Source organism: Callospermophilus lateralis, chromosome 12 (genome assembly GCF_048772815.1).
Source record: "Callospermophilus lateralis isolate mCalLat2 chromosome 12, mCalLat2.hap1, whole genome shotgun sequence".
NCBI lineage: Eukaryota > Metazoa > Chordata > Mammalia > Rodentia > Sciuridae > Callospermophilus > Callospermophilus lateralis.
The window spans coordinates 81,964,098-81,991,734 of NC_135316.1; the positions used below are offsets into that span (position 1 = coordinate 81,964,098).

General features: G+C 32.5%; 1 protein-coding gene across 4 annotated transcripts in view; it reads right to left on the reverse strand.

Moving 5' to 3' along the window:
* Nbea (neurobeachin) overlaps positions 1-27,637 on the reverse strand; it is a 622,915-nt gene that overhangs the window by 496,159 nt on the left and 99,119 nt on the right. For all 4 annotated transcript variants that reach the window (XM_076872612.1, XM_076872611.1, XM_076872614.1 and 1 more), the window contains exons 8-10: positions 26,941-27,087; positions 4,048-4,245; positions 3,067-3,200 (exon numbers count right to left, since the gene is read on the reverse strand). In XM_076872612.1, coding sequence (XP_076728727.1) covers positions 3,067-3,200; positions 4,048-4,245; positions 26,941-27,087 — 479 coding nt within the window. The remainder of the gene's footprint in view (positions 1-3,066; positions 3,201-4,047; positions 4,246-26,940; positions 27,088-27,637) is intronic.

Genomic DNA, 27,637 nt, shown 5'->3' on the forward strand with positions numbered 1-27,637 from the left:
ATGTAGGATTCAAAGCAATTCAAAGTCACAAAAATTCTCCTGCACATATAAAACCCATCCTCAGAGATCCAGAAAACAAGATCACTACCTATCAATAAATTATTTTACTTATAAATCTCCTATATTTACTAAAACGTCATCAAAGTTGATAGATATGGTACACTTGTGCCAAGAAAGGTAAGGTTTATGGAAACAGTAGGCTATTTCATTAAAAAGAACTTCTTAATGGGTGAGGGTATAATTCAGTGAAAGAGTGCTTGCCTCACATGCAGGAGGCCATGGATTCAATTCCTAGTACCTTAAAAAAAAAAAAAACTACTTAGTAAAATGCATGGAAAATAAAATGCTTCAGCTTGAAACAGAGAAGGCAGAGTAAACTTATTTTAGAGCTTCACTCAATTTCTCCAAAAAGTAAGTGAAAATTGGACAATATTGCAAAGTTCTCTCATGTATTTATTATGCAAAGAAGGGTATGTTGTTGAATTTTCTCTGGAAGATTTAAAAACTTCAAAGGATTCTCATCCATCTAGAACAATTCAATATTGACTAAAAATAAGATGGTATATCTACTTCAAGGTTGCATTTATCATTATAAATTGATGATATAAGCATAAAACACAAAATTCTATAAACTCTTGCATGGTTAAGAATCTATATTCTTTTTAAAAAAAAAAAAAAAAAAAACCTTGTTAGTTGTAGATGGACACACTATCTTTATTTCTTTTATTTAGTTAATTATTTTTGTGTGGTGCTGAGGATCCAACCCAGTGCCTCACACATGCTAAGCAAGCACTCTACTACTGGGTTACAACCTCAGCCAAAGAATTTGTATTCTTCAAATGGAGAAATCCCACTTACCAACTTGCTTTCTTTTATATTATTTATTAATGTAATTATTTTGGAGCACTGGAGATTGAACCTAGGGCCTCAAGCACAGGAGGCAAGTGTTCTACCACTGAGTTACATCCCCAGCCCTCACAATTTGTTTTTAACATTTTTAAAAATGAATGACTCTATCACTGATGCACATACTTTTCTATACTGGCCCTTTCAAGCCTTGAAATAACAAAAGAGTACATGACTCATTCAATTTTCCACAAAAGAGTAAACCTTTTGCCCAGATATAAAGGGTCATAAAAGAATGAAAAACTAATAGATAAGAACTCAAAATATCGTGTAACTATTATAAAGCAGCTTAGAATTGGATATGAATTATTACTAAAAAGAGAGTGATACCATTCCTATTATACATATTAGCTATAAATTAAGAACATAATACACATTACTGAAAATTTTGAAATTAGAAATTAATTTTAAGGAAATAAGGCAAATGATCAAAAGGAACTAGGAACTGAAAGCAAACAAATCTAACAAAATCACTATGCTAATTCCTTTCACTGTCTTCTATCTCCTTGATGAAATAAATTCAATTTAAGTATCAAAATATAATATAAATACCAAAGTGAGCTTTGAAGATGAGTAGTAAAAAAAAAAAAAAACTATGGATCCTGGATGAACAGACTAGATTACCTTTTGAATATGATTTCAGAACTAATTTTATAATAGTTCTTCATGAAGAAATAAATTCCTGTGATAAGTTATTTATAAAATTTCAAACTGTATAATCTTTCTAAACCTTCTCTTCCCTAAGCAACAAAATCTAATTCAGATTAAAAAATTAATATGTATTTCATATTAATTCAAAAATAATATATAAATTACAAATAATTTTCTCTAATTTATCTTCATAGCACTTACTATCTTTTTTTTAGTTATTAATCATAATGTATCCTGGTTCACCTACATTAAAAATAGCAAAATATTTTGAATATAAATCCAGAACTACAAGTTAAAGTTTTATTTTTCCATTATACTGATCTGCCTCCCAATGAAATTATTTAAGATCACATAGCAAAGTAGTATTGCAGCAGGACATAACCTCAGGATTCTCATTCAAAGCTGTTAAATTCCAAAACGCCAGCCTTTACACTATTTGAGGTAAAACAAAACATGACCAATCCACAGATGGGAGCTGAATATCATAAATGCACTGGTCATATTTATATTCATTTACATTTCAGATTATACTTTACACAAAGACCGTCCCAATAGAGGAACAATATTATTAGCAAAACTAAAATAGAATGTCATTAACAGGTAAATTAGTTAATATAAGAAATTCATGTATTACATTTCTTGGATCTTGAATTTTTCCTATAGCTTCATTCATTCGTTTATTCCATCAATTAAAAATTGGGTGTGTGTGTACATACTAGTAAGCATTCCTAAATTACTTTTAGATTAATAATTAATGTTTTCTATATAATCTGTCCTTTAAAATCCAAAAGCATATTGTAAATAGTCAAAATCACTGTCATAATTTATATTTAATGTCATATATATACATAAATTCTAACATATGACATTAAATTAGAATTTGATGGAAAAGGTACTTTTCATAAAAATAAGAGATTCTAAACCTCATTAAAATATCTCATTTTTATATAAACACACATATGACACTACACCTGAGTCCTCAAAAATGAAGATATATAAAAATTTTTTAAAAAGAAAAAAATGACTAGAAAAAAAATGAAGATAATTGAAGAAAACCTAATGTCAATTAATACTGTACTAATTTTAGGTAATGATAACAGCATTATAAAATAACATCATTCTTTAAGATAAATTATGTAATAACTTATAAATTAGTATAAAATAGTATTTTGAGGAATAAACTTGGTCTTAGCAATTTTCTACAATCTGAGAAGGAAAACTCTGAGCATGTACAATGGATGAAGTTAGAGGTGAGAATTTTCCTCAACATAACTAATAATCATTATGCTACACCTAATAAGAATTTTTTTTTACCCTCAAGGAAGATATTCCTTTATGGTAATCAGAGTCTGTTATATATTTTTATATTGTATAAATAGATATCTGCCTTAATTCTAAACAAATTTTTACTACCATGTCAAAGACAAAATCTGAGTATACAATGCAATGAGGATACAATGTAAATCTAAGTGTGTAAAACATACCGGCAACTGTACACAGAAAACTTACCAGACAGTTGTTTCCACTTGACTGTCATTGAGCTGCCGATTATCCAGTTGGGCAAAAAGTGGAAAAAGGACTTGAATCCCTCCAATTGAATGAATTGCACTATGAATTGAATGTGTTACTATTGCTTTCACATCCTACATTCAAAAACAAAAATGTTTATTAAACTTCTATGGCATACTTTTCATCACTGTTTCTTTCTTCCAAATAACTTTCTTTACAAGGGAATTAAACAATAAAGTTTGACATTTTAAAAACCCTCAATTATATAGTTTTGATACTCATACACATATAAAGTAAGAAATTTGAGATACTTTTGCTAATCATTTTTAAATGTGAAATCTCATGTTGAGAGATATTTACACTGAAAACATAAAGTTAAAATCAAATGTTATTGTAGAATAACAGATATTGCTAATGGAGTTAAAGACATTCAGGTAAATTTTATGCTAGAGAGTAATACATTCTTAAAGTATATTTTGATATCTAACAAATATACATTCAAGTAATCAATAGATATTATTTCATAGGACACAGAGATTCAAGATAACAGAACAGATTTCAAAGTAAGAGGACAAGATCAAGGTAAAGTATTTTGTCAAAAACAAGAAAAAAAGAGGAGAGGGAAGGGGAGGGAGGATGGTAGGGGATAGGAAAGGTAGCAGAATACAACAGTCATTAATAAGGTATTATGTAAAAATGTGGATGTGTAACCGATGTGATTCTGCAACTTGTATTTGGGGTAAAAATGGGAGTTCAAAACCCACTTGAATCAAATGTATGGAAGATGATATGCCATGAGCTTTGTAATGTTTTGAACAACCAATAAAAAAAAAATAAAAAAATTTAAAAAAAAAACAAGAAAAAAGTACGGAATCTGAAAACAGAAACAGAAATGGTAGGTTTATAGATAAGCAATGTTTAATGTATAAAGATATCATCAATGCTGATAAGAACATGAAAACTAAGCTACCACTCACCCACCTGGAGCATTAGAGCATGTGGGGAATGCACAAAAATCGATGCATTTTCCTTTGGTGATGATTCCAGGCATAGCTGAGCATCAGTAGCCTTAGCATTATATGTAAAGGCAATACTACTTGCAAGTTTTCCATCATATAAAACCTGTTTATGGTGTTCTGCCAAATGAATATCACTCTCTGACTTAAACTTGAAAGTACTCTGAAAAAAAAAATTTTTTTAAGTAAATACTCCTTTAAAGGTAACACAGTAAAATTCTGAAATTTTAGAGCAGAGAAAAAACTATAATAATAAACAATTATTGATTTATTAAATTAAAATGCTGACTGACACTAATTATCTTTTTGTTATTAAGAAAATCATTTAACTAACATGGCCCAAACTACCTTACTCTAATATTAATGTTGAGGTTAAACCAAATGTTTAAAACTCAAGTTCTTGTGGAAAGTAACCAGATATGCATATTAGTGGGCTAGATGGGGACTTACTCAAACCAGAGAGAAAAGGGATCTAAAAGTGGACCCTGCTCAAGTCAGTCATTGTACAATATTGCCAGTTCTCCCATATTTTTCAAGAGAAAATATGAAATCAGAATTTTTATATCAAATCACCTAATTTTTAAATTCAATTCAAATACTTTAAAACACTGCAGATCAAATATATCAGACTAACCTCAGGGAGTTTTCTACTACATAAAGTACTCTGAAAAAAATGTTTTTGAAATAGTAAATACTCCTTTTAAAGTAACATAGTAAAATTCTGAAATTTTAGAGCAGAGAAAAAAACTACAATAATAAACAATTTGTTTTGGACTTTCCATGTGTCTAGCATTAGATATTGGTGCTACTTTATCCTCACTTCATTTCAACGAAAGTTTAAGTTTTATTATGACTCTAGTGAGTCATTCTAACTTAAACCTGAATATAAACTGTAAATTATGAGACATGTGCCAAAAAATTTGTATATATTTAGCTATGGAAGTTAATTTTTGTATTTTCCACATAAAAATGCTTAGATATTTCAATATTATAATAAATGAAACTGTACTATTGGAATCAGACCTTCGTTCTTCACTCAATCAAATGCAATGTAAAAATTTACTTTTCACTTCAAAAGTAAAGTTCCTTTTTTTTTTAACTCATCAATTCACAGTCCCTTAACTATAGATAACAGGTTTAAAATATGTTCTCATTTAAAATAAAGATTCTGGTTTTTTATTTGTTCTTTTCAGATATACTGACAGTATATTTTGACATATTATACATACATGAAGTATAACTTATTCTAATTAGATCACATTCTTGTGATTGATTGTACATTATATGGAGTTACACTGATTCATATATGAACATAAAAAGTTATATCCAATTCTTTCTATTATCTTTCCTATTCTCATCCCTCCTTCTTCCCTTCATTCCCCTCTGTTAAATCCAATGAACTTTTTCTTTTTCATTAGGCATTTTTTAAATTTTATTTTTTATTCTAATTTGTTATATATGACAGCAGGATGCACTACAATTCATATTACACATATAGAACACAGTTTTTCATATCTTTAGTCGCATACAAAGTATATTCACACCATTCATGTCTTCATACATGTACTTAGGGTAATGATGTCCATCTCATTCCACCATCTTTTTTACACCCCATCCCCCCTCCATTCCCCTCCATCCCTTTTGCCCTATCTAGAGTTCATCTAATCTTCCCATGCTTCCCCTCAAACCCCACTATGAATCAGACTCCTTATATCACAGAAAATATTTGACATTTGGTTTTAGGGGATTAGCTAACTTCACTTAGCATTATATTCTCTAACTCCATCCATTTTCCTGCAAATATCATGGTTTTATTCTCTTTTATTGCTGAGTGATATTCCATTGTGTATGTATACCCCATTTTCTTTATCCATTCATCTACTGACAGGCATCTATGTTGGTTCCATGGTTCTGCTATTGTGAATTGTGCTGCAATAAACACTGATGTGGCTATGTCCATATAGTATACTGTTTTTAAGTCCTTTGGATATACACCAAGGAGTGGAATCACTGGGTCAAATGGTAGTTCTATTCCAAGTTTTCCAAGGAATCTCCATATTACTTTCCATATTGGCTGCCCTATTTTGCAGTCCCACCAGCAGTGTATGAGTGTGCCTTCCCCCACATCCTAGCCAACACTTATTGTTTTTGTATTCTTGATAGATGCCATTCTGACTAAAATAAAATAAAATCTTAGAGTAGTTTTGATTTGCATTTCTCTAATTGCTGCAGATGTTGAACATTTTTTCATATATTTGTTGATTGATTGTATATCACCTTCTAAGAAGTGCCTGTTCAGTTCCTTGACCCATTTATTGATTGGGTTATTTGTTATTTTGGTGTTTAGCTTTTTGAGTTCTTCAGTTACGCTAGAGATTAATGCTCTATGTGATGTGCAACAGGTAAAAATTTGCTCCCAAGCTGTAGGCTCTCTATTCACCTCAATGATTGTTTCTTTTGCTGAGAAGAAGCTTTTTATTTTGAATGCATCCCATTTATTAATTCTTGATTTTAATTCTTGTGCTATAGGAGACTTCTTAAGGAAGTATGGGCCTAATCCTATATGACAGAGATTGGGGCTAACTTTTTCTTCTATTAGAGGCAGGGTTTCTGGTTTAATTCCTAGGTCCTTGATCCACTTTGAGTTGAGTTTTGTGCATGGTGAGAGATAGGGGTTTATCTATTCTTCCCTACACAACTCTCTTATTGTGTGTTAGCATCCACATATCAGAGAGAACATTTATTTGGCTTTTGGTTTTGAGGGATTGGCTTAATTCACTTAGCATGATAGTCACTAAATCCATAAACTTACTGGTGAATGGCATAATATCTGAGTAATATTTCATTTTTTATAATATGCCACATCTTCTTAAATCCAGTCACCTGTTTATGGGCATCTAGGTTGCTTCCATAGTTTAGCTATTGTGAATGGAGCTGCTATAAACATTGTGTCACTGTTGTATGCTGATTTTAACATGGGTATATACCAAGGAATGGGATAACTGGGTCAAACAGTTGTTCTGTTCCAAGTTTTCTGAGAAATCTCCACACTGCTTTCCAGATTGGTCACACCAATTTGCAGTTCCACCAGAAATGTATGAGTAAATCTCCCCCCCTCACCCACACCCTTGCCCACGTTTATTGTTACTTATATTCTTTATAATGGCAATTCTGACTGGAGTGCGATGGAAACTCAGTGTAGTTTTAATATGCATTTCTTTAATAGCTAGAGGTGTTGAACATTTTTTCTTATATTTGTTGGTCATTTGTATTTCTTCTTCTGTGAAGTGCCTGTTCAGTTACTGTATCCATTTATTGATTGGAATATTTGTAGGATTTTTTTTTTTTTTTTTGCTATTAAGTTTTTTGAGTTCTTTGTATATCCTGGAGATTAATGTTCTATCTGAGGTGCAGGTTAACAGATTTTTTTCCCATTCTATAAAATCTCTTCACATTAAAGATTCAATGTTTGTCCCTAAAGTATATTACAATAGAAAATAAAGGAAAAAAGAAAATTTCTAAAAAATAATATGAGTGAAATTACGTATTAGGTAGTAATATTGCCAATAAATCCTGTCTGATCTGCCTCCTTTACTAGCTGCCTTGGTATTATAAAACAACATTATAACATACATTTCATTTATAACATCATGAATGTTCAGAAGGTTTAATATTTATGCATCTAACTCAACCATTTTAAGCTAAAATTTAAATATTTTAAGCCATTGTACAAAACTGATCAGAGACATTATTTTAAAGGAGTAGAACATTAGTTAATTTGTGAAAATAAATTCATTTAATTTAAAGAACTTGGGGGAAAATACATAAGAAATTAACAACACATAATGAAGTCAACTAAGAAACGAAGGGAAGAAACTGCCAATTGTTAAATGAACCGAGGGCAAAACTGGAGTTAAATCAATTGATCATAGCTCTCCTTACACAGAGATATTGTACTAAGAAAAAACATGTGTAAATACTGAAAATAGAGTAACATATGCTCCAGTTAGTAAAGCACTTGAAATTTATACAACAGACTAAGAAAAGACTTAAAATTATATTAAAAGGAGTTATACTAGGTCTGCATATTCCAGAACTCCTGGATATGGTCTTCACTACTTTTCCCATTGTTTTCTTGTGGTCTGTTACAGTGGAAAATATCCAAAGTTACACTAGGAATTCTGGATTACAAACCTAAATCAGGATAAGGCAGGTCTATGATAAAATTATACCTAATAAAATATTACCTATTTTGTGGGCACTGACTTTGACAACACTCCTAAAGCTCAGGAAATAAAACCAAGAATCAATAAATGGAATACCATCAAATTAAAAAGCTTCTGCATAGAAAAGAAAACAATGAGAGAGTAAAAAGAACACTTAGGGTATAAGGAAGTAATTTTATCAGCTATTTCTGTGACAGGGGATTAATATCCAGAATATATAAAGTACTCAAAAATTAAATGCCAATATTAATAATAATAATAATAACAACAACAGCCCAATCAATAAATGGGCAAAAGAACTAAACAGAAATTTTTCAGAAAAGAAACACAAATGGCCAAAAACTACATGAAAAAATGTTTAACATCTCTAACAACCAGAGAAATAAAAATCAAAACAACATTAAGATTTCGTGTTATTCTAGTCAAAATAGCAATTACCAAGAATACAAAGAATAATAAATGCTAGCAAGTATTTGGGAAAAAAGGTACACTCACACATTGTTGGTGGAACTGCAAATGACTAAAACCACTTTGGAAAGCCACACGGAGACTCCGCCAAAAACTAGGAATGGAATCATCAGGTGATTAAGCTTTCCCACTCCTGGGTATTTTTCAATAAGAACTAAAATGAGCATATTATAGCTCTATAGCGGCACAATTCACAATAGCCAAATAATGGAATCAGCCCAGATGCCGATCAACAGATGAAGCAATCAAGAAAATGTGATATATAAATATAATGAAATTTTACTCAGCCTAAATATGGCATCTGCCAGTAAATAGATAGGAATGGAGAATAAGTGAAGGAAGCCAGACTCAGGAAAACAAGAGTGAAATGTTTTCTCTCATATGTGGAAGCCCAAGAAAAATAAGGGAAAGAAGGCAGTGGAAGAGGGAATTGAATAGCATAAAGATATGGAGTAGAAGTAGGAGGATGAGAGGGAGGAAAGAAAGAAGGGAAAATAATAAGGAATAGATCTTTTTTTTTCTTTTTTTTTTTTATTTTATTTTTTTCATCTTTCATACATTTGATTCAAGTGAGTTACACTTCCATTTTTACCCCAAATACAAATTGGAGAATCACATCAGTTACACATTCACCATGTTTACATAATGCCATATTAGTGACTGTTGTATTCTGCTGCCTTTCCTATCCCCTACTATCCCCCCTCCCCTCCCCTCCCATCTTCCCTCTCTACCTCATCTGTTGTTGTTCAGTTCTCTCCCTTTCCCCCCCTTTCCCCTCACAACCTCATATATGTGATTTCGTATAACGATGAGGGTTTCCTTCCGTTTCCATGCAATTTCCCTTCTCTCTCCCTTTCCCTCCCATCACTCATCTCAGTTTAATGTTAATCTTTTCCTCATGCTCTTTCCACCTGTTCAGTTCTTAGTTGCTCTCCTTAAATCAAAGAAGACATTTGGCATTTGTTTTTTAAGGATTGGCTAGCTTCACTTAGCATAATCTGCTCTAATGCCATCCATTTCCCTGAAAATTCCATGATGTTGTCATTTTTTAGTGCTGCATAATACTCCATTGTGTATAGATGCCACATTTTTTTTTTATCCATTCATCTATTGAAGGGCATCTAGATTGGTTCCACAGTCCAGCTATTGTGAATTGTGCTGCTATGATCATTGATGTGGCAGTATCCCTATAGTATGCTCTTTTAAGGTCCTCAGGGAATAGTCCGAGAAGGGCGATAGCTGGGTTAAATGGTGGTTCCATTCCCAGCTTTCCCAGGAATCTCCATACTGCTTTCCATATTGGCCGCACCAATTTGCAGTCCCACCAGCAATGTACAAGTGTAGCCTTTTCCCCACATCCTCGCCAGCACTTAATGTTGTTTGACTTCCTAATGGCTGCCAATCTTACTGGAGTGAGATGGTATCTTAGGGTGGTTTTGATTTGCATTTCTCTGACTGCTAGAGATGGTGAGCATTTTTTCATGTACTTGTTGATTGATCGTATGTCCTCTTCTGAGAAGTGTCTGTTCAGGTCCTTGGCCCATTTGTTGAATGGGTTATTTGTTATCTTATTGTTTAATTTTTTGAGTTCTTTGTATATTCTGGAAATTAGGGCTCTATCTGAAGTGTGAGGAGTAAAGAATTGTTCCCAGGATGTAGGCTCCCTATTTACTTCTCTTATTGTTTCTCTTGCTGAGAAAAAACGTTTTAGTTTAAGTAAGTCCCATTTGTTTATTCTTGTTATTAACTCTGGGGCTATGGGTGTCCTATTAAGGAATTTGGAGCCTGACCCCACAATATGTAGATCGGAGCCAACTTTTTCTTCTATCAGGTGCAGTGTCTCTGATTTGATATTAAGCTCCTTGATCCATTTTGAGTTAACTTTTGTGCATGGCGAGAGAAAGGGATTCAGTTTCATTTTGTTGCATATGGATTTCCAATTTTCCCAGCACCATTTGTTGAAGATGCTATCCTTCCTCCATTGCATGCTTTTAGCCCCTTTATCAAATATAAGAAAGTTGTAGTTTTGTGGATTGGTTTCTGTGTCCTCTATTCTGTACCATTGATCCACCTGCCTGTTTTGGTACCAGTACCATGCTGTTCTTGTTACTATTGCTCTGTAATATAGTTTGAACTCTGGTATCGCTATACCTCCAGATTCACACTTCCTGCCTAGAATTGCTTTTGCTATTCTGGGTCTATTGTTATTCCATATGAATTTCATGATTGCTTTATCTATTTCTACAAGAAATGCCCTTGGGATTTTGATTGGCATCGCATTAAACCTGTAGAGAACTTTTGGTAATATCGCCATTTTGATGATGTTAGTTCTGCCTATCCATGAACAGGGTACATTTTTCCATCTTCTAAGATCTTCTTCTATCTCTCTCTTTAGGGTTCTGTAGTTTTCATTGTATAAATCTTTCACCTCTTTTGTTAGGTTGATTCCCAAGTATTTTTTTTTTGAGGTTATTGTGAATGGAGTGGTTTTCCTCATTTCCATTTCAGAAGTTTTGTTGCTGATATACAGGAATGCCTTTGATTTATGCGTGTTGATTTTATATCCTGCCACTTTGCTGAATTCATTTATTAACTCTAGCAGTTTCTTTGTAGACCCTTTTGGGTCTGTTAAGTATATTATCATGTCATCCGCAAATAGCGATAATTTAAGTTCTTCTTTTCCTATTTTTATGCCTTTAATTTCTTTTGTCTGTCTAATTGCTCTGGCTAGTATTTCAAGAACTAAATTGAATAGAAGTGGTGAGAGAGGGCATCCCTGTCTTGTTCCAGATTTTAGAGGGAATGCCTTCAGTTTTTCTCCATTTAGAATGATGCTAGCCTGAGGCTTAGCATATATAGCTTTTACAATGTTGAGGTAAGTTCCTGTTATCCCTAGTTTTTCCAGTGTTTTGAACACAAAGGGATGCTGTTCTTTGTGAAATGCTTTTTCTGCATCTATCGAGATGATCATATGGTTCTTATCTTTAAGTCTATTGATGTGGTGAATAACATTTATTGATTTCCGTATATTGAACCAGCCTTGCATCCCAGGGATGAATTCTACTTGATCATGGTGCACAATTTTTTTGATATGCTTTTGCATTCGATTCGCCAGGATTTTATTGAGAATTTTTGCATCTAAGTTAATTAGAGATATTGGTCTATAGTTTTCTTTCTTTGAAGTGTCTTTGTCTGGTTTTGGGATCAGGGTTATGTTGGCCTCATAGAATGAATCTGGAAGAGCTCCTTCTTTTTCTATTTCTTGAAATAGCTTGAAAAGTATTGGTATTAATTCTTCTTTGAAGGTTTTGTAAAACTCTGCTGTATACCCATCTGGTCCAGGGCTTTTCTTAGTTGGTAGTCTTTTCATGGCCTCTTCAATTTCTTCTTTTGTTATTGGTCTGTTTAAATTGTGTGTGTCTTCCTGACTCAATCTGGGCAGATCATATGACTTAAGAAATTTATCGATATCTTCACTATCTTCTATTTTATTGGAATATAGGGTTTCAAAATACTTTTTAATTATCTTCTGTATTTCTGTAGTGTCTGTTGTGATATTGCCTTTTTCATCCCGTATGTTAGTAATTTGAGTTCTCTCTCTTCTTCTCTTTGTTAGCATGGCTAAGGGTCTGTCGATCTTATTTATTTTTTCAAAGAACCAACTTTTAGTTTTATCAATTTTTTCAATGATTTTTTTTGTTTCAATTTCGTTGATTTCCGCTCTGATTTTAATTATTTCTTGTCTTCTGCTAGGAATTTTTTGATTTCCTCTTTTATATCTTCTGTAACCCATTGATCATTCAGTAACATATTGTTCATTTTCCAGGTGATGCAGGATTTTTCCTTCCTTCTTTTATCATTGATTTCCAGTTTCATTCCATTATGGTCAGATATGGTGCATGGTATTATCTCCACACCTTTATATTTACTGAGAGTCGCCCTATGGCATAATATATGGTCTATCTTTGAGTAGGATCCATGTGCTGCTGAGAAGAACGTGTATCCACTTGATGATGGTTGATATATTCTATATATGTCGTTTAAGTCTAGGTTATTGATTGCGTTATTGAGTTTTATAGTTTCTTTGTTCAGCTTTTGTCTAGAGGATCTGTCCAATGGCGAGAGCGGTGTGTTGAAGTCCCCCATAATTATTATGTTGTGGTCTATTTGACTCTTGAACTTGAGGAGAGTTTGTTTTATGAACGTTGCAGCACCATTGTTTGGTGCATACAAATTGATAATTGTTATGTCTTGATGGTGGATGGTTCAATAAGGAATAGATCTGATGTTATAAAATGGATCTAATGAATCATGTTACCTACACATATGAAAGTACTAAAGGAAATATATTCTTTATGTGTATGTATGAAGTACCAATCCAAAATACATAAATAGAGGGCTGGGGATATAGCTCAGTTGGTAGAGTGCTTGCCTTGCATACACAAGGCCCTGGGTTCAATTTCCAGCACCACCAAAAAATAAATGCATACATAAATAAGTAAATGGGTAAAAATGAGATCAGTAAAGAGGAGAACAAAGTGGAGGGGAATGGGGATTGAAATCAAATTCCTTTTATGCATGATTTTGTCAAAAGGAACCCAAATACTATGTTTAATAAAATGTTCAAATAAAAAACAAAATTACCTCTGAAGCATGTACCCAAGTTTCTGATTATTTTGATGCTCCACTTTTAAAATATAATGAGATAAAGCCTCATTAAATAGGACCTAATCACCTAAATAAGAAGAATTACTTATTGTAAATATGAGAAAATGTGCCAGAATATTGCTTAACTCAACAAAACTAAGTTTAACTGCTACAAGAGCAGGAGCATTTTTACTTTGTTATACTCATCTCTAGAAAACTCACTAATGACAACAACATAGCCGTTTTTCTGTTGGACTTATATAAAAATTATGTATACATGACAATACCTATTACTCTCCCCATAACACTAAAAGTGTTGCTGATATAACATAGTAATGTCATTGCAGTATTCAATGAATCAAATTTCCTGATATATAATTCAGAGACTGGAGCTATTTGTGGATTGTGCAGCAATCTTCCCTTTAAAATAACAATAAATAATCCATCTTGAGTCACTACAGAAGAAAAAATTCCAATCCTAAATTCTGCATTTCTAAAACAATCACAAAAAAACATAATATAATCCACTCTCCTGCTACAAATTGTTTGATTATTCCACTTGACTGGAAAATAAGATCAAAATTCATTACTTTGATATTCAAAGTCTTTGCTAATTTAAGTTTAAACTATAATCATCCTTACATTTCACTATACATCAATAACTGTACTGTATGTTCCACCATCAAGCCATGCCTATCCTGGGTCAATTCATACACATATCTTATACTCCATTGCTTCTATCCTTTCAATCATGTTTCCTGTCTCAAATACTAACATCACCTCCTGATCACCTTTTGAAATCTATTTTCTGAGAACCCTAAAAAACCTCCTTCTCTATGAAGATTTCCTAAATCTTCTATGGCTGAAATTAATCATCCTTGCACAAAATTTTTATAGTATTTGAATTATATTTCCTTTCTGTTACACACATCAACTTTTAATTATAAATATTTAGGGTTGTAATTATATTCTCATAAAGAGAGTATGAGCTTAATCATTTTTAATCCCTAAAGCTTAGACCACTTCCTTGAATATAATAAATATTCAATACATTGTTGAATTTTATTCAATTCCATGCCCTGCGATCATTATTACTACCTGTAACAAACAAGACTGTACAGAGGAATAAAGATTATAGTCACAAGCATGACAATAAACGACAAAAGATTAGCATAGGAAATTTTGGTGCATCAAATAAAATCATTACTTCAACACAGTGGAAAATGATTAAATTAATAAAAATCTAAAGAAGTAACATAATGGCATTTATCAGATTAGCAAAAGTGCCAAGAACTTACCCTATAATTACTGCAATATTGAAAATATTAAACAAAAGAAACACATCACTAATACAAACTCATATCCAAAAAAACAATTTAGCATAATGGCACTATTACTAAGCAAAGACATATCAAATTCAGTCATTACTTGCCAATATAAAGAAATTCCATGGGACAGATTTTTTTAAGTTAAGCAAAGATTTTTGAACATGCATGCAGTTCCATGCAAGAATAGGTATGTTAGTAATTTGGAAATTATAAAAATTAAATTGCAAAATCAAACAATATTATATTAAGATAAAAGATATAATTTATAAAGATGATTTAATTAGAAAACTGTGAATAAATTACATATAGAATGAAGGAAAATCTTGCAGTTTCTGTCTGATTACTCCATTTATTTTTCAATAATTACAGAGCATTGTGGATGTGAACACAAACCTACTACTACCAGTGGTCCCCAATAACTGTGCAGCTACTGGAATTTCTCTTTTACTACTGGTAATACAAGCATTTTCCTAGGATTTATGACATTTCACACTGCACCTATGAGGTTCAGTCCCTTGGCAAAAAACCCTCACAAAGACATCCAACCCCAACAGTTCAATTCTCTACCATACCCTGCTGCTTCAGTAGCTTGAATTCTCACCTCAACTTCCTCTGTTGAGAAAAACCACCTTGCTGGGCAAGATATACAACACTTTGGACCTCAATAAAAATACTGGACCAGGCAGAGAGCCAAAATGTATATGAGACTCATCTTAAATGTTTTCTTGCTCTCAGGGATCTCAGACCTGAGATGTATTTTGACAAATGTCTCAAAAGAGACTGTTTTATGCATTTTCCAAGGTATATAATTATTTATAATGGTGGAGGTGGGACACAGTACCCCAAACTCCATTGTAGCAAAAATCAGAAGTCAAGTTGAGTAATTTGTAAAATACAAACATATGAGCCCCATATGCCTGCAATCCCAGCAATTCAGGAGGCTAAGGCAGGAGAATTGAAAGTTTGAGACCAGCCTCAACAACTCAGAGAAACCATGTCCCAAAAATAAATAAATGAAGAGGACTGAGGACATAATTGGGTGGTAAAGCATACCTTGGTTCAATGCCTAGTACCACAAAAAAAGAAAAAGAAAATTTAAAAAAGAAAATGTGTAACTGGATACCAAGTTTAAGAACTTTTGTTTTTGCAAATTCTAGTTATCATCCTCCTAGGGGAAAATAGAGAGACCAATTAAAGGGTACCAATGAATCAATAATAATAATAAAAAAAACAGCATTATCAGCTGTATGAATTCGAGAGGTAATTGAGAGAATCAGAATCTTACCTAATGGAGGATCAAAAAAAATCAATTAATCTGGAAGACTTCCAAAACAAACTTAACAGCTAAAAGCTATGTTTTCTATGAAACATTTCCTAGTTCCTACAATGACAACCCTTCTCCACAATCTCATAGGACTTAATCTTCAACGATTATATCAGGATTCGAAGTACAATCAACTTTGTCTGAGGTTTTTCCTAAGACTTTCTTCTTTTTGTGAGTATAAGCTCCTTAAAGATAATTTATAGTCTTTTATAATGGCTGTGATAGTCTTCTATACATAGGCATGCTCTAATAAATGCCCTCAGAATGATAAAAATGCATGAGAAAACTCATCCTAATAGAATCATTTTCTTTTTTTCTCCAGTCATTTTTAAACTACTTTTTCTTATTGAGGGAAAATTCAAAGTTTTGAATAAAATTTCCTAATCCTAACTCTTAAGATTAAAATATACTATTCTATTTCATCTCCTGATTTTTAGTCTTTGTCTATTGAAATAATTTTTTTTAATTTGTTCAGAGGCTGGGCCCTTTCTCTTTTCTGACTACAATTAAAAATAATTGGTTGATGTGAAAAAAAGAGCAAGCATTAATTATGAAAATAAAAATTAAAAATATTCTTTTCCCCACTCTTCCAAATAATATTTTGAGTCAAATAATTGAATGTCTTCTATTAATAATGATGTCTATATTTTTAAATTCAATAAATTTAATTGAAAAATATTTTACTTTCTATCTGCAGATATTACTCCTATAAAATGCTACAGATATCATTGTTCATTGTCTCCTAGTTACTATCTTTCAAAAACAATTTGTTTTAAGTGTTTGACCCACATACACACTGTTTTTTTTCTTTTTTCTGATGGGGAAAGTAGTTTTTAAGAACACAGCTCACCTGCTTTCGAAAAATAGTTGTTTAAATAAAATACTACAAAATGGGCAAGGTGCAGTGACACACGCCTGAAATCTCACTGGCTAGGGAGGCTGAGAAAGGAAGATTCAAAGTTCAAAGCCAGCTTCAGCAAGGGTGAGGAACAAAGCAACTCAGTGAGACCCTGTTTCTAAATAAAATACAAAATAGGGCTGGGGATGTGGCTCAGTGGTTGAGTGCCCCTGAGTTCAATCCTGGATTCCAATAAATAAGCAATCAAACAAACAAACAAACAAACTGCAAAATGGAATGAAAAACATTATAATTAGATACTTTCTATATAACTTGTTTCTATGAAAGCTGAAATGTTTGTACCTTCCATTATCTCAAAAGATATGTTTGTTTTCATTTTGTTCAGACTGCTTATACTGGAATTACAAATTTTAATATAGTCTCTTGAAGCTTTCAGATCTCCTAAGGGAAATATCAAATGTCTAATAAAACTTATTCTCACTCAGAAACAAAATGATTTTTAGTCTTTAGTCTTAATTTGTTTGAGTCCATGATACAATGGCCATAATACCCTCCTTTGGTTTGTAGAGTTGTTATGTTTGTAGGTTTAAAAAATTTATAATGAAATTTGAAGACTATAAACATACAATCCATCAAATAAATGTAAAACATTTTCCATCATTTTCATATTTCCAAACCATACAATCCACTAAGGTGATAAGGGTATTTCTAAGTTTTAAAATTATATGTAAAGATATAATAACCACATTTGTAGGTAAATCTCAATATTCATTGTACCATCTCATTTAGCATAATTGTTACATAAATAGCATGAACAGGAGAGGGATAAGAATGAGGAGATATTGCAAATACACATGAAGGATCTTTCTGCAGTGATTAAAAAGTTGTAAAATTATAATGCAGCTATGTTTGCACAACTCATATCTTTACCAAAAATAAGTGGCTTGTGCATTTACATAAGTGAATTGTATGGTTTGGAAATTCTATTTCGGTGAACCAATTCCAATTATTTAAAAATAAAAGGAGAGTACAGATATATTTTGTACTAATTACACATATAGGAATAGTATGTAATGCTGCCTAATACCTTACTATAGAACATTTTATGTAACAAGCACACAATACACATTCTTTTCAAGAGCATATGGAACAACTAGCATAAAACAATTCTCAACAAACTTTAAAAATTAAAATCATGTAAGTAAAATGAAAATATTCCTTAAAAATAAAATTACATTCCAAGTTTCTTAAGGATTCCCCAGACTGCTTTCCAGATTGGTTACACCAATTTGCAGTCCCACCAGCAATATACGAGTGAGCTTTTCCCCCCATAGCCTCACCAACACTTATTGTTGTTTTTATTCTTGATGACTCCCATTCTTAGTGATGTGAGATGAAATTTTTAAGAGAAGTTTTGATTTTCATTTCTCTAATGACTAGAGATGTTGAATATTTTTCATATATTTATTGATTGAATATATATCTTCTTCTGAGAAGTGTCTGTTCAGTTCCTTAGCCTATATAATGATTGGGTTCTTTGTTTTTTTGGTGTTAAGTTTTTTGAGTTCTTTATATATCCCAGAGATTAGTGCTCTATCTGATGTGTGTGTGGCAAAAATTTGCTCCCATTCTAGAGGTTCTCTCTTCATCTCATTGATTGTTTCTTTTGCTAAGAAGCTTTTTAGTTTGAATCCATCCAATTTATTAATTCTTGATCTTATTTCTTGCACTTAAAACTTGAAATGAAACCACCATTTGACCCAGCTATCTCATTCTTTGGTCTACACCCAAAGGACTTAAAAACAGCATGCTACAGTGACACGGCCACATCAATGTCTATAGCAACACAATTCACAATAGACAAACTGTGGAACCATCCCAGATGCCCTTAAATAGATGAATGGATAAAGAAATTGTGGTAGTATACACACAATGGAATATTAGTCAGCAACAATAGAGAATAAAAATTATGGCATTTGCCAGTAAATAGATGGAGTTGGAGAATTTTATGCTAAGTGAAGTAAGCCATTCCTAAAAAACTAAAGGACGAATGTTTTGTCTGTTAAGTGGATGATAATCCATAATAGGGGGTAGGGAGTTGTCATGGGATGAGTGGAGAAACTTTGGATTGGGCAAAGGGGAAGGAAAGGAGGGGCATGGGGTAGGAAAAATGGTAGATTGAGACAGACACCATTACCCTAGGTACATGTATGATTGCACAAATATTATGTACAACCAGAGAAGTGAAAAATCATGCTCCATTTATGTACAAGGAATAGAAGAGCATTCTGCTATCATATATAACTGAGTGGAACAAATTAAAATAAATCAAAGATTGATGAACACTGTTAGTTATGACCAAGAAGCTCAGGTGTGCTATTGCACAGTATGGTGAATGATTGATAACAATAATGTACTATACATTTCAAAAAGCTAGAAGAAAGAAAGATTTGGAAAGTTTTTAGAATAAGGAAATAATAAATTTTCAAGGAGATAAATATGTTTACCCTGATTTAAATATTTTGTAATGTATAAATATGTATCAAAATTATAGGGATTTCCATTAAAATGTGTACTTTTTATATTTTCATGTATGAATTTAAAAAGGACGTTTTTAAAAAGTTAAAAAATAGGGCTGTGTTTGTGGCTCAGTGGTAAAGATCTTGCCTTGCATGTGTGAGGCACTGGGTTCGATCCTCAGCACCACATAAAAATAAATAAAATAAAAAGATTAAAAAAATAAAAATAGCTGGTCACAGTGAAACAAATTTGAAATCCAGCTACTTGGGAGCCTGAGGCAGGAAGATTGCAGGTTTGTAATCAGCCTGAGCAAAGAACTTAGTGAGATCCTGTCTCAAAACTTAAAAAATAAAAAGAGCTGGGGATTTAGCTTTAGTGGGTAGAACACCACTGTATTCATTCCACAAAACCATAAAAATAATTTAAATTTTTTAAAAAAACATTTAAAAATCAACTGCATTTCTGTATCATAGCAAAGAAAACTCTGAATGTGAAAACTTCTTTAAAATTTCATTTATAGCAGCACAAAAATATGATGATACTAAGGAATAAATTTAACTAAAGCAGCCTAAGACTTGTATAATCAAAACTACAAAGCATCTACAAAAAATTATGAAGACCCAGTAAAGACATCTGCATATGTGAAATGAAATACTTCACATTGTTAAGATAGTAATAGTTAATACAATAATAATTAATACAAATTCATCTACAGATTCAACATAGTCTCTATTAAAATCCAGCTGTTTGGGGAATTTGTCCACTTTAAATGGGTCGATTTTATGTATGTGGACTATTTCTATAAAGCTGTTAAAAAAATTTTTTTAAACAATAAATGAAGTTCTTTTCCTCTCTCTATTCCAATTCCCTTTCCAAACATTTACAACAGTACCTGGTAGGACTAACAAAGTGAGAACCCAAAAATAGGGGTAGTGGGAAGAAGTTGCAGCGGCCCAGTAGTGAAGACTGTATCCACACAGAAGAGCCACATGATATAAAAACTCAGAAATGTGGGGAAGGTTCCACCACAAGGGTGGCCAGGCATGGAAAGCAGTCTAAATCTAACAAGAAAGGGAGATAAGGCCTACGCCAAGGGCATCCACAAAGAAAGAGCTCTTTAGCTTGGGGTGTCAAAGATGAGTCAGATATTAAGAAAAATCAAAGTGGTGTGAGGAAATGGTCAGAGATAGGGCAATTTGCTACACATGTCACAGCATAAGCAAATAGAAAGGCATCCAACATTCCTAGAAAACTTACCTAGTTTAGGATGTCAGAATTCCAAACAATGACAAGACATCCGCCTGATAAGACAAGGATGAGGGAAGTAGGTTGTGATCTGGCATAGAGTTTCTAAGTATATGAAAGGAATGGAGGATGCTCCTTACATGGGGGTAGAGTAGAAGCCTGATCAAGTGAGAAGGGAATTCCCTCAAGAGGGCATTCAGAAGAGGAATCTTGATCTAGAGTAGGATTTGGAAAAAGTTCTTTTGGAGTGCACTTGGTTATGTTGGAGTCTGAGGAGGCTGAGGAGGGAGGGCATGCTCTAGGAGGGCTTGCTGGCATAGGTAATTATATCCTGTGGAAGGTGAGAATTACATCCAGCAGAAAGGGAATCAAGCAATGAATGGCAAGACCACTAGCAGACTCAAGACCACAACTGTCTAGAGGAGTTAGCTGGCATAGGGTGTCAGAGTCTTGGAGAGGGGGCAGCATCTGGTTAAGAGGACTGGCCAGCAGAAGATAAAAAAGACTAGAGCAGCAGATGATTGTGGAGAGTATCAGTCTGACAGCCTGGCCCAATGCAGAGAGCTAGAGCTGAAGAAGGGTAAAGAACAATGGGGGGTAATCAGAAAAGTATGCCACAACTTGCCTTGGCTGTGTACACATGTAGAAAATGAAGGAAAATAATCTTCTATACAGCAAACTAAAGATAAGTTATAACATAAATGTAATAAATTGGATCTTTTTCCTATAAAGGACATTATATATACTAAGGTATCTATATTAACCTCCTGACTATATGTGAGATTATAATTTTTGAAAAGAATATTCTTGTCCATAGGAACACAGCATTTAGGGACAATAGGGACATCATGTCAACACTGAATTTTGAATGGTTGGGTGGTGGATGTTTGATCTTCTGCTTATAACTTATCCGTAAATGTTCAGTTTTATGTATTTTTAAAATATTTTTAGTTGTGCTTGGACACAATATCTTTATTTTATTTTTATGTGGTGCTGAGGATCAAACCCTGGGCTTCGCACGTGCTAGGCTAGCGCTCTACCGCTGAGCCACAATCCCAGCCCTAGTTTTATATTTTGAAATGAAAGAAAGAAATGAGACAAAGACATTTTAAAAAGTGACAAGTATTAAAATAAGCAAAGTAGATCAAACATGTACAGTCAAGTCTCTAAAGAAAAAAAACTAAAACAGGGAAATAGAACAAATACTAACCCATGTTAAAAAAATTCTTGAAATATAAATGGATGCAAAATTACATATAAAAATGCACATCACATATTTGATAAATTAACTCAGAATAATGAAGACCAAGACTTATCTACCAAAATTACTACAAAGAAAATAAATCCTTCAAACATATAAAAAGAGTAAGTACCGTATAATAGAGAGTATTAGATTGCCATCACATTTTTCAATACCAATACCTCATGTCAGAAAAAAAAAAAAATCAGTAATATACTTAAGCAATCCATAGGGGGAAAAAGGCTGATTTTATACCCAAGCAAATGCCTTTCAAGTATAAAGAACCCTTATATACTGGTATTGAAGAATATTATCCCCATGAGTCTTTTCTGAGAAATCTATTACAGAATGAACTTCAGAAAGTTCATAACAATAAAGGGAATATGACAGATCTTAAACATATATGTACTTATATAACCCATGAATACATTAAGAGAGGAGAGCGTGGTTAATAGCTATGTGTACTCCTGGTGAAATATAACTTATGCTGGGGATGCCACAAAGTATCCAGGTCTAAATGGCATGAAAACACACATTTATTTCCTCACAGTTCTGGAGTCTGTAAGTCTGAGATTCTCTCACAGTCAGCAGGACTAGTTTCTTCTAAATGTCTCTCCTTGTCTTGCAGATGGCCTACCAGTCTTCTCCTCCCTGTGTCTTCTGTGCCTGACTATGACTTAATTTCCTCTTCTCATTCAGCACAACTTAGAGTGGATTAGGACTCATCTTCATAATGTCACTTAACCTTATTTACCCCTTTAAAGATCCTGCCTCCAAGTACAGTCACATTCTTAGCTACTGGGGATTAGCTTCAACAATGTGAACTTTGGAGAACATAATTTACCCCATAACATACCATAACTATAAAAAAAATGGCAAAAGGGTGAATGGAGAGAGCACATGCAAAAACAAATTAGCTGTTTTCAGTAATTATAATAATAGGCTAGTATTGTGTTGATATTATTATTATTCTGAGACTGTTATATGTATGATTATTTGTAAATACTTTCTGTGTTACCATTCTCTGTATACTCGACAAACCAGTATCCTCAATGTGGAATAAAGGAGACGATTTACCTTAAAGGAGGTCAAGTTAAAATGACATTCTCCCATTGTTGTTGTTTTTCTTCCTCCTATTCCCTCGCTCCCCTTCTCAATGAGCATGCCATCACTCAACCTCCAAATGCAGCTTTCTCAAGGACTCTTCCCCAGTCATCTTCTGTCTCTGAACTCACTTCATTTATTGAACTCCAGTCTCATTGCTTTACATCATCTATATATCTTGCCAACGCTAAATTTCTTTCTCTAATCTACATTTCTTCCTTGAACTCTCTCTTCTGATGTTTCTATATCAGTTCTGATGTTTCTATATCAGTCTATATTCAAGTTTATTTATTTCTCTATTACATCAATTCTGTTAAAAGGCTTATACAGAGGCTTTGTTTAACCTCAGGTATATTTTTGAATTCTAAAATTTCAATTTTATTTTACTTCATGGCTGCTAGTTTCCTACGTTTTAATTCATTTCAAGTAAATTTACCTTTACCTCACTAGTCATAACAAAGACTTTATGTGATATCCACATAAATACCTAAGAGTTGGTATGTGCTGATTTTCTTTACTCCTGAGAATGAATCACATTTTTCTGACTCTTTTTAGAATACTCATTCCAGAGATTTTTAGATTATATGCTGAATCCTATAAGTATCATTTTGTACAAACTATTTTGTTCTGAAAAGCACTGATGTATTTGTTTTAGGGGGATCACTCATTTAATTAGATACAATTATAAAATGCCATACCTACCACGTGTGGTGTTTCAAAACTCTAGTTTTTAAATCTATTTACAATCTCTTGCCAGTCTGTCATGCTTATAAATGGTTCCAGGGCTCAGCCAGAGATATGGACTGAATGTTTTTAAGTTTATAATTCAGATCCTTTTCTGGCTGCCTCTTTTCTGAGGTTACCAGTCAATCTCCATATAGTTGCCCCAGTGCTTCTTAATCTCTAAGTTTCCACACAGAGAACTTTTTCTGTTAAAATAAAACTTGCAAAACTCAGTCCATGTTTACCACCTATTCCAAGTTTTGTCTCCTTTCTAAAATCTGCCTACTTTATAAAGTCCTCAGAGTAAATCGGTGGATGTTTTCTGTATTATGTCCAGAGTTTCCAGTTAGTTATTAATAGGAAGACCTACCCATTTGATAGGAGGTCACCCATCCACCCTTCAAAGTGATTTTTTATTTTGCAGGTCACTTTGTACTTTTTCTCTTAACAGCACTTTATCATAATAAATAGATGAAAACCATTATATTATCATAATTTAAATATTAAATGCAAAAGAGAACACAAAGCTAAATACTGAAATGTCTAGTAATGGACACTAATTATTATAACAGGAGGTCACATGACAATTATAAAATGTCCCAAAATATAAAAACTTTGTTAGAATATATTTTGAAACCTGAGATCAAAGGACACCATATTATAAGTCTTCATGAGCTTGTAGACAGTCAATAACTCTAATCAAGCAAAGCACTACAATAAAAAGTACATTTTATTTACTAGACAAAGTTACAGTGAGATTCTCTGTATTTTAAAAATTAATTCCAAACTCAAATGTTCAATTAATTGATAAAGTGATAAATTTATTGGCATTTATTAACTGTTTACAGAAAATAATCAAGTACAGAAAATTCACTAACTATACTACTTAAAAGCAGGTATTTACAAAGCGGGAAAACTGTCTAGTTTGTACAGTAACCAATAGGTCAAAGTCACTAAGGACAGCTTACACAATGCTAACTTGATGACATTACTTGGGGGGAGAATTAATTCATTTACTTCAGGGGCCACGTGTTGACATTCTATCTACATTAAGCTCAGAATCATAAAGAATTCTATCTGACCTCCAAAACTACAGAAAATTCCATATAGCTTGAGGCAAGAAATATGAATACTGTTACTACATAACACTAAATAATTTAAGCATTATTCAACTCAAAAAGACATCTGATTACTATACCCTACATACTTTTGAATTCCAGCTGCAGACCCCTACTCTCACTCAGAGGAGTGACTCCACCCCTTCAATTTTCTTGACTAAGAAACTTGAGACTACAATATGTGAACCATTCAGCTTTAGTTCTGTCATCTGCATCCTTTTCTCCTTTTTCTCATTCTTTAGATTTCAAGGAAAAACTTCTATTATTAATAGTTTTAGATGCAACATATCACAGTAGCAAGTATGCTTCTGTCATTTCAAATTGAGAAGATAAATTTGTACCTACAGTCAAACTTCATTAACAAGGGGCTTAGTAGGCTGGAGACTTTCAAAATTTAAAACACTTTTCTGGGTAATGCCCATAACTAGACATATTTTCTTTCAAAATTTCTAACTTTGATATACAGGTATTCTATTATAGGTATTCTATCTCTGTTAACATACTAGGGACAGACTGTATCACTTAAGTACTTCTGGGTAGAACAAAGTGACATGGGACAATTGTTTATTTTCACTATTACAAAATAGTATGACAAGAAAGAGCCATATGACAAATCACTAAGTTTGCAAAGCTGTTCAAGACAATGTTTGCTCCTTTCTGAACAGAAGATTTATATAACTGCTTATATTTCATTCTTTTCCTTTCTTTCTGCCAGGAAGATCCAATTAACTCTGAAATTTCACCACAATAATAATATTGGATTTACAGTTTATATATCTATATGTCCTGACTTTTTACCATTATTTATATCTCATTATTTGTCACTCTATTTAATATAATCCTATTAATGCTTAAAAAAAGCTCCTCTAAATATTTCGTGGACAAGGCAAAGAAACAGGAAGGGAAGGCTGGCTGCATATTGACCAAAATTATGGACTGATTCTCATGCATAGTCAACACATAGCAGGACAGGGATTCAAACAAAACAAAAGGACCAATGTAGGAAAGAACAGTCAGACTTGGACAAATTTATTTGTAGGGGTGGTGTGGTAATATTACTTTTGACATAAAAATAACAGGACTACTGTGACTATTTTGATTACTAAAATCACTAGAAACAGAACTTTTAGTAAGGGTAATTTCATATTGTTGCTTATGTATCTAACAGCATAATGATGAAACAGAAATATCAAGTCAGAAATACAAAGGCAAGATAAGGAATATTTTAGTGTTTAGTACTCCTCTCCTATAGCACAATCTTCTCATTAATTATTTAAACCCTAAGTTTAAAAATATAACAGTACTTCAGCACAGAACATGTACTCCTTAAAAATTATAAACACTATGACTTATAATGTATAATTCTCTCTCAGCTCCAAATAGTTAGGGATGTCATAATTCCCAGTGTGATTTAAATAAAATCCACACATAATTCCCTAGCCAAGTGTGCTATACATTAAAAATTAATTCATATATGTGAAAGTTCTATCTTGCCTAAAACCTTTCATTTTGAAAGCTAAATTTAAAAAATAGGAACATGATGAATCATCATAAATAATTAGCATTATAAAATTAGGACACTCATATACATTATGAACTTCCTCACATATTGCAAAGAACAAGCAACAGTAGACACTAAAATGGAATAGTGTTAAATACACAACATTTCATAATATTTTCCTTCTAAATCTATAACTACTTTTTGCAAGTTACTGCTAATTTAACAAGTCATTTCAAATGTCCATTTATACAGTACAAATATTTCAAAATTTAGATTTCAAATATTATTAAGTAAAATAGTTTTATAAAATTTATTTTTTCAGAACTAATAACAAAAGGCATGCCTGCAACATTACAAAATTATAAAAAGTAAAAAAATTCATGAAGGGAAAATAAAAAAGTGTCCTTTAAATAAAAAAGAAATATTGCAACTGCTAACTTGAGTTTCAAAAAATAAAGATGACTCTTACCTATATTCACTGAATATTATATTTTCTTAGGCCACATTTTTACAACTAAACTTTACACAGAACTATAATAAGATAGTCATTCCTACCTTGTATCCAGGTCCTAATTGATGAATTGCAAATATTTGTGCTGGGTTGAGTGCTTCACTGAACACATACACGGCACCAAGCTGACCACAGAATACTCTATTTGCATCAGCAGTTTCTGAAGATCCAAGAAAGCACTTGTCATAGCTCTATTTTTTAAAAGTCACAAAAAAAAAAAGTTATTATTTTGTAAGGACAGAATATTTAAGGAGACCTGTCTTCATCACCACAAATATCTTAAAATATCACAATAATAGAAGAAAGCATCAATGAAGATTTTATGGAACATTTAAATAATAAAAGCCAATAAAGATTTTTAGAGAAAACAAAAATCTATCAAATGATTTATATTCGATTTTGACTTCACTTTTCCATTATGGATACATTCCTCTATTTTTATACACTATGAAAATGGCACAAAAAGAATCAGTCATTCTCCTGAGTAGGCAGTACACAGAATCAAATAAAAAATGATCCTTTAAATCTGCTGCCTAAAGCAGAGGGTACAGTGCTCTACATCTAGAGGCTTTAGCAACTAAGGAGCCATGCTTAAGAAGACCCTTCCCGCCTATACTTTTAAAACTCTTTAGCTATCCAGACCAGTGAAAGAAGTCACTGCTCAGTTTCATTCACTATCACAGGATACTCCACACATTAATTTTAATAAACATGATGGTATCTATCACTTTATATACGTGT